Below are 17,790 nucleotides of genomic sequence, written 5' to 3'. Positions count from 1 at the left end.
AAGTTGAAACGAGTATTGAATTTTCTGGGTCAGAGAACTGCAACCAAATGATAAGATTTAGTACATTACTATCTCGTAACAATCGTATTGAAGTTCAATAATTATGAGCACACAGTAAATAATCCATAGGGTTTATTCTTCATTGTAAACATTTTCCAATATTGGGACAAGGTCAGCCACCTTTTCTTGTATTTCTGTTAAATCGTCTGATTTGGCAGCCAATTTTCTCAACTCGAACCTTTTAAGTAACTCTTCTGCAAATTTCTTAGCTAGTGGTTTTTGTGCCGAATCCACAAGTTGAGCAAATGAAAACTCATAAATGTCATAGATTTTTTGAAGTGCAAGCTCCAAAACGCCAGTCATATAGCTCGGTATTGCTGGGCAGAAGATAGCAATTCTAATGACAGAAAAGACTGTACCTTTAGTCTGATTCAAAATATCCAAACATTTAGCAGCAGGGAATAATCTAGAAGCAGAAGGCTTCTTATTTTCTAAAACATTAAGAAGCTATTAAATGTTAATAACATGAATGAAAATATAAACAAACCTCAGAGTTAAGAATTTCAGTATTCAAAAGCTTGGTAAAATCTGGATTGGCAACGGTTTTCATCAAATCACGAATGACTACAGCAATATCAAAACCTTGAATTTTTTGGAGTAATTTTGTACAGACAATGAAAAACTTGTCATACTGTTGCTGGCACAGAAGAGCATTAAGATAGGTTCTCAAAACCGAGGCAGAAATGATGTCAAGATAGGTATCTCCTACATAGTTGATAATCATCTTGGAGCTATCTGAATATCCCCACAAAGCTCCAATAACATCTTTTTGCAATTTCAATTGTTCGATTATGTACTCTTGATTTTGGAAAGCTTTAGCTAAACTTCTGTAGCCACTTTCTCTCAGAGATTGATTGTGAGATACTTCGTATATGGATGGATTGATAATTTCCTTGACAATCTTTTGATATTCTTCAAATTGATCTTTAAGAATATAAGCAATTTCAATAGCAAGTGACATTCCCTTCTTGTAATCATGTGCAAGGTAAAGTTTGATAACATCTCTAATGGTACCAAGTTCTATTCTTTGAGTATCAGACTTTAACAATTCTAACAACTTGCTTTCTAAAGAAACTATTTCACTAAATTCTTTTCTTTGTACAAATCTCAATATTTTACAATTCAAAATCAAGTCATCAATTCTCTTCTCGTCTGGCTTTTTAGCAAGTGAAAAGTTTGGTGGAATATGGTAAGAGTAATCTTCAAGTTCTTTCTTAAATCTTGCCTTTGGATTGGTGTTTGCCTTTTCAGTTCCTGTATTAATTTTTGGTTTACAGAGTTCGAGCAATTTGAGAGCCTTCTCGAGTTTGTTTTGATTTTTAAGTTTGGTAGCAATTTGCTCCACATCACTGAAAGCTTGTGTCAAATTTCTATGGAAAATATTTGTTTCAACATTTTCAATATTGTCTTTTTCGCTATCTTTCTTTCCACTAGATTCTGATCCTTCTTCAAAGAATCTATGTTGTACAAGTGGATCTAATACTTGAGAGCCCACTGATATGGCCAATAATTCACCACTAGCAGAGTTGGCAAACAATTGATTTGGTGTTACATTTGAAAAGCTAAGACCTAAAATTGAATCACTAAAGAAGCCCTTATCTAATGTTGTCAGAACATGATGAGGCTCTGTTCTTAAACTCCACAACTTTACAGAATGATCTACACCACCACTGGCGAGAACTTCAACATGTGAACGAGACCAAGATATCTTCTTGACTACATTGTTATGTCCTTCCAAAATTTTAATTGGTTCTGCAGCATATCTTTGATCCCACACATAAATGAGTCCATCAGTTGAGCAGCTGGCAAACCAGTAAGGAAGAAGAGGACTCCACTGTACATCAGTAATTGCATCACAATGAGAAAATTGGATGTTGGCATTTGCAATTCCCATACTTCTTGTATCTATCAACTTGACAGCTTTACTGACACCACCAATGAGAATTAAATTAGAGTTAAAACTAGACCATGAACTGCACCATAAAGGACTTCTAGAGCCTTGAATAGTTTGGATTGGAGCATCATCCTTTTCAAAAGACCAAATGTGAAGTCTATTATTTTCCAATGTGTGAAAATTCTTTGGATTTTCTGATCTTTCTATTTGTACATTATTAATTTTAGTGCTGAATGTGTATTGTTCTGGAGAAGGAGTTGTGAGAATAGATGATTGATCTGATTTCTTTAATTTTGAATGAGAAAATGTCTGACATTTAACAATACTATTTGGAGAATCATCAAGAAGACAATTATTCTTTTCACTAGCAACATCCATAGTTTTTACATAACACTCTCCATTAGAACTTCCAATAAGAAGATATTGATTTAACATATCCATACAGTGAATAGGTCCAGGAAATTTCCCACTAAATTGTGGTGAAAATATATTAGTATTTGGTATTGGTGAATCCTTTTTATCCAAAACTGTTGTTGTGTTTGTAAATTGTTTAGCATCACTCCTTGATTTTTGAATTACTTTAATAGTTTGAAATCTTCCTCCAACACCAGCCTGTACAATATAATTTTGTTGATTATTTACACAAATACAAGAACTATCCTCAATAGTAATATCGGAACGTAGGAGTGATTTTGTTACATTTTGTCCACCATCATGAAGTCCGGAAAGAGATCGAGCATTTCTCCAACTCTTATCAGCAACTTTTACATTACCCACTAGGTGAGAGGATGGCAATTTGAAATTATTTTGTGATGAGTTGAAACCCATGCCCAAGACGGTGGGCGATTTTACATCAGACATTTTTTTTTAATATTTTACTATTAAATATTATATTATTTTAATACTATTAAATATTTAATAAATATTAAAATCAATTTTGATGAACATTTTGAATAGTGTTGATGAAAATATTAATAATTTAATTAAATATATTTAAATTAATTTAATAATTAAAAAAAATAAGGGAGGAAAGGCTAAATGATGACTGTTAGTAAAAGGTATGATCTAAACTTGTACGGATTGTGGATGATGATGAATCGGGATTGTTGTTATTCTCCATATTGATCCCTTATTGTGATGAGCACGAATATACAAACATTTGTATCTCGAATAGATTTCTCCTCTCTTTTCATACTTTTAGGGTGAGAGTATCAAGCAACATCAATATTCTCTACCAAAGGGGTGTGATATAGAAACTTTGTGTGTTGTTTCTTGTTGCCTTTCCAAAGTAAAACAGGATTGGCAATGGGAAATAATTGCAATGAGGTTTACGATTTGTATGGATGAAATAGCAACAAGCCTTGTTCAGTAATCCTTCACAAAAACCGTACACTATTTTCCATCATGAATTCAAAATACTCTGATGCCATTCATCACAAGCCTCCTTTTTATTATTTTAATATTATTATTAACATATTATTATTATTTATAAATAAATTTATTAATTGTTCATGAAACATTTACAATTTCTTTAATATCTTTAATCATCCTTCATCAAATATTCTTCTTATGTATTCATAAATTGTTCAATTATCAAATTTTCAGCAATAATTTTGAATTTGAAAAAAAAATGCCAAAGGAAACCAAACAAGCCAAGACAGTCAAAAAGTTGATTCAACAAAGAGCAACAAAACCATTGCACAGAGAATATTTGGAACATGAACAATTGGATGAAGAACAACAAAATGCTCCACAAGGAAGAAGAGCTCTTAAAAAACTTCAAAAGAAAATGAAAGTTAATATTAGTGGTGATGATTATAATGATGGAGAGGAAGAAGAAGAAGAATTTCTTGATGCAAAGACAACAAAAAGAATTGAATCAGCAGTTAAGAGACAACAAGTAGAATTGGAAATGGATGACGATGATGAACCAATTAGTAGTGTTTTAGATATTCCAACATCAGGAAATGAAAAGAAAAAATCAACTTCGGAATATGTTGAAATTGAATTGGAAGAAGAGGATGAAAACGCTTTGAACTTCTTTTTAGGTACAGAAGAAGAAGAAAATAGACAACCAATCAATATTTCTGAAATGATTATTCAAAAAATCAAAGAAAAGGAAGTTTCACAACATGGCCATGTTGATCCAACAATGGTTTCAACTCTTTCATTTGATGAAAAGGCCTTGGAAGAAAAGCTTCACAAGAAGGTTGTTACTTCCTATAGAGCTTTGGGAACAATTTTGAAAAAGTATAGATCTGGTAAACTTCCAAAAGTTTTTGCCATTATTCCAACTCTTTCAAATTGGGAAGAAATCCTTTATTTAACTCAACCAGATAAGTGGTCTACACAAGCTGTATACAAAGCAACTAAATTATTTGTCTCTCAAGGTAATGATTCAATTTCTCAAAGATTTTTGAACATGATTTTATTGCCAAGAGTTAGAAATGATATTCTCACTTCCAATAAGAAAAAGTCCCCAATCAATTCTCAATTCACTTCCCGTAAACACTTAAAGTTAAATCACCACTTGTATCAATCAATTATTAAGGCAACGTGGAGACCAGCTGCTTTATTTAAAGGTTTCATTATTCCACTTTGTGAAGATGGTCAATGTACTGTTAAAGAAGCCCACATTATTGGAGGTATTTTGAAAAAGATGACCATTCCAGTTATGCATTCTGCTGCTGCTTTATTGAAAATTGCCTCTCTCGATTATACCAACACAAATTGCATATTTATTAAGGTATTCTTGGAAAAGAGATATGCCCTTCCGACACAAGTTATTCAAGGTGTTGTCTCCTATTTTGCTAAATTCTTAAATATTCCACCAGAAAAGGCCAACATTCACACTGTTTGGTATCAAGCTCTCCTCACTTTTGTCACTTACTACGGATCAAAACTTTCAAAGGAACAAAAGCATCAAATCAAACAAGTTTGTAAACTTCACAAACAAAACACAAGTATGGCCTCAGAAATTAGAAGAGTTCTCAATAATCCAACTGACCTGCCCCAACATAAATCCAAATATCAAGGAGCTGGAAATACCATGCAAGATGATAATGGTGATGAATTGTCTGATGATTAAATAAAGTTTCTTACAATTAACTCTATTAGAATATTGTAAAATTCACAAAAAGAATGAGCAATTTAAATCTAGTTTTACTTTTAGTTTTCTACAGGTTCAATAATAATAATTTAAAATCTACAATCTTGATTAATTTCATGTTTTGGAGGTTCACTCAAGCCTGGAGCAAGAATAGCAACATTATTTCCGTTCAAAATAATGGAAGGTAATTTACTTTCAGTCCTAGACGATCCATCTTCACTATATGAATATTCAGTCACATTATCCAAAATCATATCTATTTTTCATGAATTAATTATTCAATAATTATTTATAATTACATACTAATATAATCATCAAATCCTCTCAAAGTTCCGACAAGCTCCTTATCATCCTTCATCAATACAAAAATTGAAGATCCGATACACTTATCAATTAATTCTATTCCGATTATATTCCAAATCTATTGTTGAATAATTAACCTACCAAGTGGTTGAATGATAGGAATGGTATTTTCAGTATTTGTTGTGGACATTTTTTTAATTTTAAAAATAACAAAACTTGTGTATTCAACAATATTGCTACAAAAACACTTCTCCCCCTGGTGGGCTCGAACCACCGACCTGCAGATTAACAGTCTGACGCTCTACCGACTGAGCTAAGGGGGATTACCGTGGTTGAAGTAAGATGAAATATTTAGTATGTGTGTCAACCGATGTGCTAAGGTAAAAGTTTTTACCAAGTTGAACTTTCATTTCCAAAACAAAAAAATGCATCCAAGTTCCCATCCAGTTTTTGGTCAAGAATTGATAGTAGAGAAAATCCTCTCCTTTTCCAATGTGGTTGATTGGTTGAGAAATGAACCACCACTGATTAGTAGAACATTTTCTACAGTATTCTCTTCCGAACATTTCGCAAGACTTTATATGGCCAATGTTTTAAACCTAACTAGTGAACAAGTTGGTCTTTTAGAAAATATGGTTAATGGAAAGGTTTCTGATAATAGATTGTTGAAAAACTATGAATCAATGCAGTCACTTTTTAAAGAGTTCGTCAGTAATAGTTTAATTCCAAAGAGAAATTTGACAAGTTTAGTTTCAAAGTTTTGTGCAAATGACACTACATATGCCAAGGAAATTGAAGACACCATCTCCAAAATAACCATGGCTGTTGAAATTCGTGAAAAATTATGTTCACAATATTATAATTGTGACTTGATTATTAATGATGGTGGCACTACTTATGAAATTAAAGATGTCTCACAATTCTGGAAAGGAGGTGAATGTAAGCAAATCTTTGTCCATTCCATTGAGAAGTTAAAACCTGAATTAACTGCAAAGATAGGAGGATATGAAATTGAGGCCACTATCTACATGGGATTTGGTTATCCCTTACAGTTTTTATTTTGTGGTACTTACCAACATTTCGAAGGAACTACTCACTTTGATGAGAGTGTTTCAGTATTTGACAATTTGATTTTCTATTCGGAGGAGTGTTATACAGAGGGAACGAGAGTGGAAACGTTTGAAATTATGAATCACTTTATTAGTGTCGAACAAGATCAAATACCACCAGAATTGAATGCTGAGAGAGTTTACAATACTTTGTGTTATCATTGGTATTGGCCATTTTTGCATGGAAAATCAAAGATGACCAACAAATTTAAGGAAACCATGAAGAAACTGGACTTTGATGATCCAGTCATTTATGTCGACTCCTACATGAGAGAATCTGATTCAAATTCAGCAAACAAGCGTAAACTCAAAGAGTCATCACAAGCTAAGAGTGGTACAAAGAAGAGTAAGCATTGATTTGGATTATGAAATTTATGAGCAATGGTTCTAATGAACTGAGTTTGTTCGTGGGGTGTGAACTATTTTTTCTGCGAATTGTGCTCTTTTACTCTTTAAATGGACTTTGGAATGCTTCAATTTATGCAATAAGCATCCATTATTGGGAGGAAGGGCCAGACGGTTCATTAAGGAAAGTTGATAGTTTTTTCTGTCCATGATGCATGACTGTAATGATGCGCAATAACTCAATAGCTGGCAAGTAAGAATCACAACACATTCCAGAAAACAAATGATAAACTCACCATCCTCACAATCCTATTTATCCAATAAATCATATTTCTTTGATGATGACGATGACCTGAGTGAAATAAGTGTTAAAAGCGACTCTCCTTTGAGTACAAGTATTATTGACGAATTTCTTGATTCGCCATCAGAATTGAGACATTGCAGCTCTAACCCTGATATCAATGATATTAGTGTGGATCAAATTGTATTATTTGGTGATTTAAAAACTAAAACCATTTCAGACTCCACAAGTTGGAAAATTCAAAAGAAGGATAATATCACAATTGAAAGAATAACAGGTCATGGAAAATTATTTTGTGGAACAAGTATTGATTCCCTTCATATAGTGTACGACAGCACGTCTGACGACAAAGAATTGAGATCCAACACCAAATCCATTCAACTTTTTGGTGGTAAGATTTACTACTTTAAATATTTGAAATTTACCAAGTACAGCAAAGTGATTCTTGCCTATCGGAATAAATATAACCTGTAATTTTAAATTATATTGCTAAATCTACATTAGATAGTTTATATTAGCTTCAAACAATTTCAGGAATACTATTAAATAAAATTAAAAACTTTTTTTGAAATTAATTTTTGTTTTTATGGAAGATTTAGAGCATACCCAATTGAGATGTGACATCGATGGCTTCAACGTTCGATGGAAGCTTAATCCAAGCCAACTTCTTACCCTTGGCGGTGATTTGGGTTCTAATGCTTTGGACCTTAACCTTGCTCAATTCTTCGAAAGCCTTCTTGATGGACTTCTTGTTAGATTTCAAATCAACAACAAAAGCAACAGTGTTGTTATCTTCAATAGCCTTGGTAACCTTTGGATTTTGGAGAGTTGGTGGATATTGGAGAATTTGATAGGTATCCATGTCGTTAGTAGCTGGGATAGACTTTCTAACATACTTTGGCTTCTTGGCCAATCTAAGAGTGTGTGGTCTCTTGAAGGTGACTGAAGTCCAAACCTTGTGAGCTCTAACGCCCTTACCTCTCTTGGTAATCTTGGCGACGTTCTTCTTGGCTTGTTCTCTCTTCTTTTCGACGATCTTTGGTTCGGCGATTTCCTTCTTAACAACGGTCTTTTGTGCTGGAGGCATGATGATGTTATGGATTTTTTTTCAACAAATTTTTAAAATAATTTATGGATGACTGGCATTTTGGTATTTTACAACAACAGTTTTTAGAGAGACAAAACAAAACAAACAGCTTGGTGCTTAGCTTCATATCTTTAATGTCAGAGTAATAACAATTTAACAATTAAAAACTAAAATACATTGGATGTTGTGCTCTTCCTCTTGCCATAATTTCTTCAATTTCTTCCACTTCCTTTGGAGTTTCATGACTTAAAACTTCTATACCATCTTCCGTTAATAGAATATCATCTTCTATTTGTACACCAATACCATGCAATAGAGAGTTTGGAATGTACTCCTTCACTTGATTGGAAAAGTAAATACCAGGTTCACAAGTAATGATCATTCCTGGACCCAATTTATCATCCCTTGTTGGAATATCTTCATGAATCCACATTCCTGTTGGATGACCAACCATGTGTGGATAGACAACAGAGTCAGCCAATTGACACAATTCATTCTTACTCTTGGAAATGTTAAAATGTTGACTCAGTGATTCAATAATTAATCTATATGAATAGTCATGATAGGAATGAACAGTGATGGTTTCTGTAGTATGCTTCTTGAGATATTCAATGCACTTCTTTTGAATGTCTAAAACAGCTTCATATACCTTTCTTTGAGGAGCAGTGAATTTACCATTCACTGGGAATGTTCTAGTAATATCATTCATATATCCATAATATTCAGCTGCTGCATCAATTCTAATCAAATCACCATCTTGAGTCAAATGATTATTGGTTAAATAGTGAATAATGTTAGCTCTGTCACCAGAACCAATCACTGGAGGATAGGCCAATCTTTGAGCTCCTCTAATTCTACATTCAAATTCTAAAATTGCTTCAACATGAGCTTCTGACATTCCAGGTCTAATCTTTTTCATCAATTCTGTAAATGCTTGAGCACTAATAGAGGCACATTTCTTAATATGAGCAATTTCAGAGGCACTCTTTCTAGATCTCAACATGGATACCAATGAATCTGGATAAATAACCTTCTTCCTTTGCTTTTCTCCTCTGAATTCTTCAATTCCACCTCCAGATTTTACAATAAAATCACTCAATCCTTCATCAAAATCAGGGTCATGATAAATAATATTGTAATTTCTAACATGACCTTGTAAATCTCTCAAAAAACCCTTGACAGGTTTCACTTCAATTAAATTACCAAATAATTTCTGAAGAGATTCCACTCCATTAACAACTCCATGAAAGAATTCTCTCTTACTCTTCTCCCTTACATAGAGAGTAATTTCATGCTTTATCTGTGAGGATTCATTATTCTTTCTAATAACAAGATAACACTCTGGTTCACTCACTCCACATAAATAATAGAAATTTGAATCCTGTCTATATGGATATTTTACATTTGGACTCATATAGGATTCCTTCTTAGATCCCAAAATGAAAAGAGAATTATCATCCATAATACTCAATAAATTATTCAATCTTTCCTCAAAATCTTTCAATGTAAATCCTGGCACAATTTCATTTTCCTTCATTAAATGTCCATGTGATGATGGTTGTGGTTGATAAGTAAAAGGAATCGGATCAATAGTAATAGAAGAATAATGTCTCATATCATTATTCATAGAAGAATTCGAAAGAACATTATTACTACCAGTAGATGTTCCGATTGATAAAATTCCTCCTCCTCCACTTTTAAAAGATGGTGATGATAAATTATATTTACATAATTTTAATAAATTAGTTTTGGAATGTGGTTGATGTACAAGAAGACTTTTAAACATTTTTTTAATATATTAATCATATTAATTCATAGAGTAAAAGAGAATTAAATTCGAAAGAACCACCAATTAATATAGTTCTCTCAATTGACCAATGAATTGACCAGTCATCATTTTACAATTTAATATTATAATTTAATAATAATTTAATAAATAATCAAATAAAAATGTCCAATTCTACTTCTCCCAATGTAAATTACAATCCCTATGAAGTTTTGGAGGCTATTAATGCTAATAATGGAGGATTAACTCAACAATCATCTTCCTCCCAGCAACAAATACAACAACAACAGCAACAACCATTAAGTTCGGAACGATCAACACCAACGACGAATGGATTGATGAATACTGATAATATTAATAATAATAGTAGCAATACAATACAACAACAATTATCATCAGTTTCTGGTAATATTCAAAGTGGAGGATCATCAACACCACATGAAACTCTATCTGTTTCCAATGTAAATACTGGAGTAAAGACACCACGATCATTATCAACTCCATCACCTAATTTAACGATTAATAGTCACTTTAATGTTAATCAACACAAAAGTAATCAACCTTCGTTGAGGATGGTTCGGATTACTAAGGACTGTTATCATTCCTGTTTAACTCATGCATTGACAACAAGTGAAGAGGAAATTATGGGACTTTTGATAGGATATATTAATGAAAGTACTGGAGTTTCAACAATATGGGATTGTTGTCCACTGAGGAGAGTGGATAAGAGAAGAGATAGAGTTGAAATTTCTCCAGAACAATTGGTAAATGCAGCTTCAATGGCTGAAAAATTGAGCACTGAAGATGGAATACCCACTAGAGTTATTGGATGGTATCACTCTCATCCACAATTCATTCATTTACCAAGGTTTGTATTATTAATGTTAAAATAGTGATTAATCTTTAATAGTCCAATAGATTTGAGTTGCCAATCTCAATATCAACAAATGGATAGTGGATTTGTTGGATTAATTTTCTCTGTATTTAATAATGACAAATCGAGTACTGGAAGTATTAAATTATATGCATTTCAATCTCAACAGGCTGGAATTGATGAACAAAGTATCAAGCTTATTGAGGATCTGAGACGAGGAAATAACAGTATGGATATTTCTGATCTAGATGTTTTAAATATGGCTGAAGGAACAATTGCCATGGATGTTCCAATAGAAGTCATCGAGAATGGTTCTTATCCTAAGCGTTCTATGGAAAGAATAATTCAAATACAACAGTTAATTACAGAGGAGGAAACTGAGGAATTTGAAAAGGCTAAATCAAATTGTGATCCAAATGATATGTTTACAACAGCCTATAATTCTGGCCTTTTCAATGCCAGTATGGTTTGTCTGGTAGAATCATGTATTGAACCACTCAGAGAACAGTTGAAGAATGAACTAAAGAGAAACTTGGAAGAAATTCAAAGACTTGAACAATTGAAGAAATAATTTGAAGATATCTTGCCATAAAAATCTAATAGATTTTATTTTGGACTAAAGAGTACTTTAATTTTATCCTTCCTTAGATCTTAATATCTTAATAATGGTCGCCATGATGAAGGACAGAGGGAGATTTAATCTAGTTTTCTCTTTTTGAATCTACTTTCTGGATCATTTTCATCTTGTGGTTGCTCTTGATCTTCTTCACTTTCGTCATCTTCACCATAATCAAAGATTGCATTTGGTTGAGTTTTGGAGTATGCTGGTGAAATAAATAGTGGATTTTTCTCTGCCTCTGCTGCATGTTTCAGAATGGCATCACGAGCATTTTCATGTTCATTAAATTGATTAATGGCACCCATTCCTTTCATTAAGAAATGAGTAAAGCTGTCATTAATTCTACCACCAAATCCAGGACCTTTTGGAGGTGGATCTTTTGGTTTTTGAGAGCTAACAGGATCTTTTCTTCCCTTCTTTTTTGGTTCCTTATTCTGTGAAAGTGCATAAGGTGCAATAATTTGTGGCTGTACCATTTCGGCTTGATCAATATTCTTCTTCTTGAATGTTTTTGATGTACTTGTAACCAATCCTCTCAAGCTCACTTCTTTATCATAAAATCCAGTGATAGAACTATCTGTGCCAGCAACAAATATTTGATTAATAATTGGATGCCATCTCACTTGCACTGGACTAATTCCATCATTCATATGTACAGTATCTACAACTTTATCATTCTTCCAATCATAAAATACAATGGATCCCTTATCCTGTGGTGATATGCTACTCACAACTGTGACAACAATATCGTTGAGAGGAGAAAAGACACAATTTGAATTTTCCAAAAGATTTGGCAGATTATCAAGAACTGAAATGGGAGAATTAAAGTTTCTGATATCAAATATTTTCAAATTGTCCTCATCTCTTGTTACAAGTGTTTGATCATCATTATGGAAAACAATACTAGTTATTCTAGATCCTCTTTCATCCTTTTCTCTAAAACTCATGTCACACTTGTTTGGGTTGCCATTATTTTTCCAAATTTGTATTGATCCATCCAAGCATCCAGCAGTAATTAATTTTCCATCATTGCTGTAACAACATGAAGTTACAGGGGTTTTGAGTCCCTTACTATTTCTTGCTTTGAATACAGTAATTTGCTTTGTTGTGAAAGTTTCCATATCCCACACTCTGACAGTGGTATCCATAGAACTAGAAATGACATGTCTATTGGATTGATCAGGATTCCACTGAACACCTGTCCAAGAAGCTGTATGTCCATTGGTTTTTGTCATGTCCACAATATAAGTATCACCCTTTTTGAATTTACCTAGTTGACCACCATCTCTATCATATAAAATTGCTTGTAACGAATTGTCTGATAATATGAATTTGTCACCACTATTACTAAATGATAAATGCTTAATCGCATAAGAAGCACTCTCAGTTATTTCATCAATTTCCTTGTACGACTGAAGTGATTCATCCATACCTTGGAAGTCCCAAAATTTGAGTGTATAATCACTTGAACCAGAAATTAATCTAGATCCACTTGTATCAATTGCTATAGCAGTTACTGCTTTTCTATGTCCTTTCATCTTTGCAGTTTGTGACAGTGGAATCTTTTCAAAATCATTACCAGAAGAAAAATCATCATTATCACTTGTATCCTCTTCCAAATCTTCGAAATGTCTAACTTGACTAACAACCATAGGCTTCTTTTCCTCTTGATTTGATTTTAAATTCTTTGAAATTGCTTTTCCATTTAAATCGTTAGTATTAGATATTGTGATTAAACTTTTTGTTTCCGATGATGAATTGTTTGATTTTTTTGCAGTACCGGATTGTGTTCTCTTTCCTCCGAAAGAGAGAGGTAAACCCATATCACTCCAAGACATTTTTTTTAAATTAATTTATTTTAAAAAGTTTTTTAGTTTTTCAATTCTGGTTCAATTAAGACTCTTTTTTAATCTTACTAATCTTACTTTATTATTTTGTAATCTGAAATTTATTTTTGTGAACACAATTATTTCTTTGAAAGAAAATCACCTCTATCACATTCAGACACTGACAGAACGTATCTCATCCGTTTACACTCAATGAATGAGGAAGCATTCATTGAATGATTTATTGAGTTCAATTGGTATTTTCACTCATTTAATGGAGTAAAACAGAAGAAAGTCAACAAGAAGAAAGGAGCAGGCACACAGCATACTCAATGCTTCTTTAGAAAGCAAGACAATATTAGAAGATCGTCTTTACTGATAATAAGGAAGGGCATCAAGACGAACCCATTATGTGCTATTATTTCTGAGAAAGATGCTATCTGTGTTTTTATCACCGCATTTGGAGCTATCAACAGTCCAAATGCACCTCAAGCTCCTCCTCCAAGTAAAAAACCAATTTTCGAAAAGCCTTTTTTCTTGTGAGAAGAGGCAATGTCTCTCCATTACAGCTGGTGCACAAAGTGAGTGCGACCTTAATTTTTATCATTTAAAAAAAATATTAAAAACCTGCTTTGTGGATATTAAACATGATTGAACTGGCAGTTGTGTTCGAGGATGGTTTAAAGAAAATTGAAAAGTCTTATCAATTTGATGATAAGGCTGAATTTCAAGCTCAATTTTACAATGTGTGTGGATTGTTTGAAATACAAAACGTTAAGAGGGATAAATTTTCTTTACAATTTGATAATCCTAGTACCGGAACATATTATTTTAGCGATAGTACTCTTAGTAAGAACTTTTTTAAGGGAAAAGAGGTTTGTTTTTAATTGTTAGCCTAGTGATTTATTGTTGTAGAAAATGTCTGCTTATTTAAAACTAAGACCTGAATTAAAATCTAGGGACTATATCAATATTCTTGACTCGGATGATAGAGTTGAAAAGGGTAAAATATTGTTTCAATTGAAGGAAACATTGCAAGATACCACTTTTTCTGAAGAATTTATTTCTATGAATGGTATTGCCATTTTAGCAAAAGAAGTTACACATCTGAAAGGTAACCTCCAAGGTTATGGTTTAGCCGCATTGAGAAGTGCCCTAGTTTACGTATCTGCCATGGATGTAATTTCTCAATCTCCTTCTACTGTTTCAGAAATTTATAACTTGACTGATACCTCAAGTGGATATCAAAATGTTCAGATTTACAAAAATGCTTTAGAATTGATGATTGTTTTCTGTAGTTATTTGGATAATGGTATTAAATTAGTGAAAAGATCAGCAAAAGATCTTGCAACTAAATGCAAACAACAACCTTTCCAAAACATAATGGATATTTTGAAGAGTGGAGATTTGCTTGTTCAAGTAAATTGCTTGACATTACTTAACGTTATACTTTCAAAGTCTTCAGAGGACAAGAAGAGAAAATTACTCTTCATGTGGAGAAAGGCTGACCTGGAAAGTACATTGGATTTTGCCAATAGGTCAGAATTTCCTGGTGTTAAAGAACAATTATCAATCTTCCAAAAGATCTCGAAGATTGAAATACCAAGATCATGGTATGTTTGCGAGAAAATGAAGATTGAATTAGACAAGGTTTCTTGTAAATATGAACAAACACAAGAAAAACTATTTGCATTCCAAAGACAGCAATCCACAATTAGAGTTCTCAAACAAGAGCTTCAAAAATGCTACGAGACTGTAAACATTTTTTCAATGAAATGTGGATTTACTGATAGAATGTGTACTTCTCAAAGACTTGATACTGATGCTGTTTTAGAATTCTCCCCAGATAAAGTAATTGATCTTAGCAGGTTCCAAAGAAAGAATCTTGAATTAACTGAACAATTTCAATTGCTTCAACAAGCAAGAAAGGAGCTAGCCAAACAATTTTTAAAGGATCCAAACTTTGCGGACATTATTCCACAACCAGAAGTGAAGAAAGATGAAATTGATGAGCTTTTTGCTAGTGATTCAGAGGATGAATTGCCTCTGCCTCCAGAAGATGACCCAAGAGATGAAGAAATTGAAGTTTTAAAGAGAAAGATTGATGAACTTTCTTTAGAATTAGATAATGAAAGAACAAGAAGTTTTGCAGAAGCTGACTATGCAACAAGGCAACTCGAAAACCTCAAAAAAGAAGTGGCTAACGCAAATAGACTCTTGAAAGAGGCCACCAGCAATAACTTGAATCTTCAGAAGGAAATCGAGCAGCAAATTCAAAATGCAGAAAAGTTGGCCGACCAAGTCTCACAGTCAAGTAACAATACTCCACCGACAACTCTAACTCCTTCAACATCAGTCCCTCCTGTGTCAAATCCAACTATTCCAGTACCGCCAACATCTGTTCCTCCACCTGTCGGTAATGTTCCTCCTCCACCAGTATCTGATATCCCTATGCCTCCAGGAATGAGTAATGTTCCTCCTCCACCAGGATCGGGAATTCCAATGCCTCCTGGTTTTGGTGGTGTTCCTCCTCCTTCTGGTTCAGTAATACCTCCCCCACCCGGTTTTGGTGGTGTTCCTCCACCTGGTAGCTCGATACCAATGCCTCCTGGTATGAGCTCTGTTCCTCCTCCTCCTGGATCTACTATCCCTATGCCTCCAGGAATGAGTAATGTCTCCTCCACCAGGATCGGTAATTCCAGTGCCTCCTGGTTTTGGTGTTCCTCCTCCTCCTGGTAGCTCAATTCCAATGCCTCCTGGTATGGGTGTTCCTCCTCCTCCTATAATGGGTAGTGTTCCTCCTCCTCCTGGATCTACTATCCCAATGCCTCCTGGTATGGTTGGTGTACCACCTCCTCCTAGTTCAGGAATTCCAATGCCTCCTGGTATGGGTGGCGTCCCTCCTCCTCCTGGTATGGGTGTTCCAATGCCTCCTGGATTTGGTGTGCCTGTTCCTCCTCCAGGAATGGGTGGAATGCCAATGCCACCAGGATTTGGTGTACCTCAAGTACCTGGATTCCCTTCATGTGGAGCTGCTGCTGCAACATCTGTCAAACCAGTTATTAAGCCAAAGAAAAAGATGAAAATGTTTTCATGGGATAAGGCAACAACAATGTAAGTAGTGAAATAATAAGGAAACTAACCTCATAAGTCAAAATACAATTTGGACAAATGTGGTAGAACAGGAATTGGATGCTGATGAATTTGAAGAAATGTTTTCAAAGAAGGAAAGAAAAGCTCCAGAAAAGAAAGAAAAAAAGGAAGAACCAAAATCAGTCCCATTGTTGGATCAAAAGACATTTAATAACATCTCTATCATGTTGAAAAAACTGCCAAAAGTTTCTCATATTGAGCAAGGTGTTTTAAACTTGGACAGCACAATTTTAAATTATGAACACGTAGAATTATTACTAGGAAATATGCCTGATGCTGATACCATCAATGGATTCAAGGAAGTTCACAAAACAAAAGACTTGAAGGAATATTCCGATCCAGAGTTGTATTTGTATTGTATTATTAACACACCAGAATTTGCTACAAGAATTAGATGTTGGACGTATACTTTACAATTTGAAACAGGGTTGCTTATTGTTGGAAAACCATTAGAAACATTTGAAAATTCTGTTAAAATTCTAAAAGAATCAACTCATTTCAAGAACATTTTAGGTATTGTTCTAGCTGTTGGTAACTATTTAAACGGTGGCACAAAGAAAGGTCAAGCAGAAGGTTTTCAATTAGATATCTTATCAAAGCTCGAAGACACAAAGGATAACGCAAAAGGAAACCTTGCAGATTTTTGTGTTCAAAAAGTTCTTCCAAAAGATGCAGAGTTTGAAGAAATAACAACAGAATTCGAAGTTTTTTCTAGGTCTAAAGAATTTTCGTTGGATGATATGAAAAATCAAGTTGAATCTCTTGTCAACAATCTGAATGACTTTAAGAAGAAGATCAAAACTGTTCAAGGAAAAGTGGAAGCTGAAGATATCTTTTTAAAGAAAATGTCTTCCTTCTTCAAGAAAGCCAAACAAGAATGTGATACTATTGAAAAGAGATTTGAACAATTCAAGACAAACTTTACTAGTTTACTTAAATATCTTTCATTCAAGGATAAGGATATTGCAAAAGTTGACACAAAAGACTTCTTTGGATCCATGTTTTTATTTAATGAAATTATTAAGAGGTCATTAGACAAGATAAAGAGAGAACAAGCAAAAAAGAAGAAACAACCAGCAAAAGGTCTAGGTGCTAAGATCTCAGCAGTTGGTTCAGGAGAAGATGCCATGGCAGCCCTTGTTGACAAGATTAAGAGTGATCTCAAGAAACAATAAAAAAAATGACTTTAATTCAATCATTTATCAACATTTTTAAATTTGTGTGGAATGTAATTTATTCATCCCGAAAACATCAAGCCAGTAATGCCACAAAAATTATTTTATTATTTAATACAGATACAATACGGTCAATTATTGGTCCTAAA

The 17,790-nt window shown here is 33.6% G+C and overlaps 10 protein-coding genes and 1 non-coding gene across 11 annotated transcripts; 5 read left to right on the top strand and 6 right to left on the bottom strand.

The window, feature by feature from the left end:
* Positions 1-132: 132 nt before the first annotated feature.
* On the bottom strand, positions 133-2,782 carry NAEGRDRAFT_45735 (uncharacterized protein; the record flags this gene model as incomplete). The annotated part of the gene is made up of 2 exons (XM_002682249.1): positions 133-377; positions 643-2,782. The coding sequence occupies 2 exons, from the start codon at positions 2,780-2,782 to the stop codon at positions 133-135; spliced, it is 2,385 nt and encodes a 794-aa protein (XP_002682295.1).
* A 1,378-nt stretch (positions 2,783-4,160) lies between these two features.
* On the top strand, positions 4,161-4,901 carry NAEGRDRAFT_2075 (uncharacterized protein; the record flags this gene model as incomplete). The annotated part of the gene is made up of 1 exon (XM_002682452.1): positions 4,161-4,901. A coding segment is annotated over one exon (741 nt), but the record flags the coding sequence as incomplete, so codon positions are not given.
* Positions 4,902-5,152: 251 nt separating this feature from the next.
* On the bottom strand, positions 5,153-5,556 carry NAEGRDRAFT_62354 (uncharacterized protein; the record flags this gene model as incomplete). The annotated part of the gene is made up of 3 exons (XM_002682248.1): positions 5,153-5,319; positions 5,367-5,462; positions 5,508-5,556. 3 exons carry the CDS (start codon positions 5,554-5,556, stop codon positions 5,153-5,155), a joined length of 312 nt encoding a protein of 103 aa, XP_002682294.1.
* A 60-nt stretch (positions 5,557-5,616) lies between these two features.
* On the bottom strand, positions 5,617-5,689 carry NAEGRDRAFT_t26. The gene has a single exon. It is a non-coding gene; the product is annotated as a tRNA-Asn (tRNA).
* A 102-nt stretch (positions 5,690-5,791) lies between these two features.
* Positions 5,792-6,832, top strand: NAEGRDRAFT_45733 (uncharacterized protein; the record flags this gene model as incomplete). Its single annotated transcript, XM_002682451.1, has 1 exon — positions 5,792-6,832. The coding sequence occupies one exon, from the start codon at positions 5,792-5,794 to the stop codon at positions 6,830-6,832; it is 1,041 nt and encodes a 346-aa protein (XP_002682497.1).
* Positions 6,833-7,103: 271 nt separating this feature from the next.
* On the top strand, positions 7,104-7,595 carry NAEGRDRAFT_62352 (uncharacterized protein; the record flags this gene model as incomplete). The annotated part of the gene is made up of 1 exon (XM_002682450.1): positions 7,104-7,595. The coding sequence occupies one exon, from the start codon at positions 7,104-7,106 to the stop codon at positions 7,593-7,595; it is 492 nt and encodes a 163-aa protein (XP_002682496.1).
* A 12-nt stretch (positions 7,596-7,607) lies between these two features.
* NAEGRDRAFT_35035 (uncharacterized protein) lies at positions 7,608-8,208 on the bottom strand (the record flags this gene model as incomplete). Its single annotated transcript, XM_002682247.1, has 1 exon — positions 7,608-8,208. The coding sequence occupies one exon, from the start codon at positions 8,206-8,208 to the stop codon at positions 7,717-7,719; it is 492 nt and encodes a 163-aa protein (XP_002682293.1). The 3' UTR covers positions 7,608-7,716.
* A 160-nt stretch (positions 8,209-8,368) lies between these two features.
* NAEGRDRAFT_29965 (uncharacterized protein) lies at positions 8,369-9,745 on the bottom strand (the record flags this gene model as incomplete). Its single annotated transcript, XM_002682246.1, has 1 exon — positions 8,369-9,745. The coding sequence occupies one exon, from the start codon at positions 9,743-9,745 to the stop codon at positions 8,369-8,371; it is 1,377 nt and encodes a 458-aa protein (XP_002682292.1).
* Positions 9,746-10,560: 815 nt separating this feature from the next.
* On the top strand, positions 10,561-11,031 carry NAEGRDRAFT_3574 (uncharacterized protein; the record flags this gene model as incomplete). The annotated part of the gene is made up of 2 exons (XM_002682449.1): positions 10,561-10,862; positions 10,905-11,031. Coding segments are annotated over 2 exons (429 nt in total), but the record flags the coding sequence as incomplete, so codon positions are not given.
* Positions 11,032-11,453: 422 nt separating this feature from the next.
* Positions 11,454-13,325, bottom strand: NAEGRDRAFT_78056 (WD40 repeat domain-containing protein; the record flags this gene model as incomplete). Its single annotated transcript, XM_002682245.1, has 1 exon — positions 11,454-13,325. The coding sequence occupies one exon, from the start codon at positions 13,323-13,325 to the stop codon at positions 11,565-11,567; it is 1,761 nt and encodes a 586-aa protein (XP_002682291.1). The 3' UTR covers positions 11,454-11,564.
* Positions 13,326-13,960: 635 nt separating this feature from the next.
* Positions 13,961-17,641, top strand: NAEGRDRAFT_62347 (FH2 domain-containing protein; the record flags this gene model as incomplete). Its single annotated transcript, XM_002682448.1, has 4 exons — positions 13,961-14,188; positions 14,229-15,981; positions 16,016-16,427; positions 16,465-17,641. 4 exons carry the CDS (start codon positions 13,961-13,963, stop codon positions 17,639-17,641), a joined length of 3,570 nt encoding a protein of 1,189 aa, XP_002682494.1.
* Between the last annotated feature and the right edge of the window lie 149 nt (positions 17,642-17,790).

This window comes from Naegleria gruberi (assembly GCF_000004985.1).
Source record: "Naegleria gruberi genomic scaffold NAEGRscaffold_3, whole genome shotgun sequence".
NCBI lineage: Eukaryota > Heterolobosea > Eutetramitea > Acrasida > Naegleriidae > Naegleria > Naegleria gruberi.
Note: the sequence above shows the minus strand (reverse complement) of the source record. Positions and strands in the feature narration are given on the sequence as shown.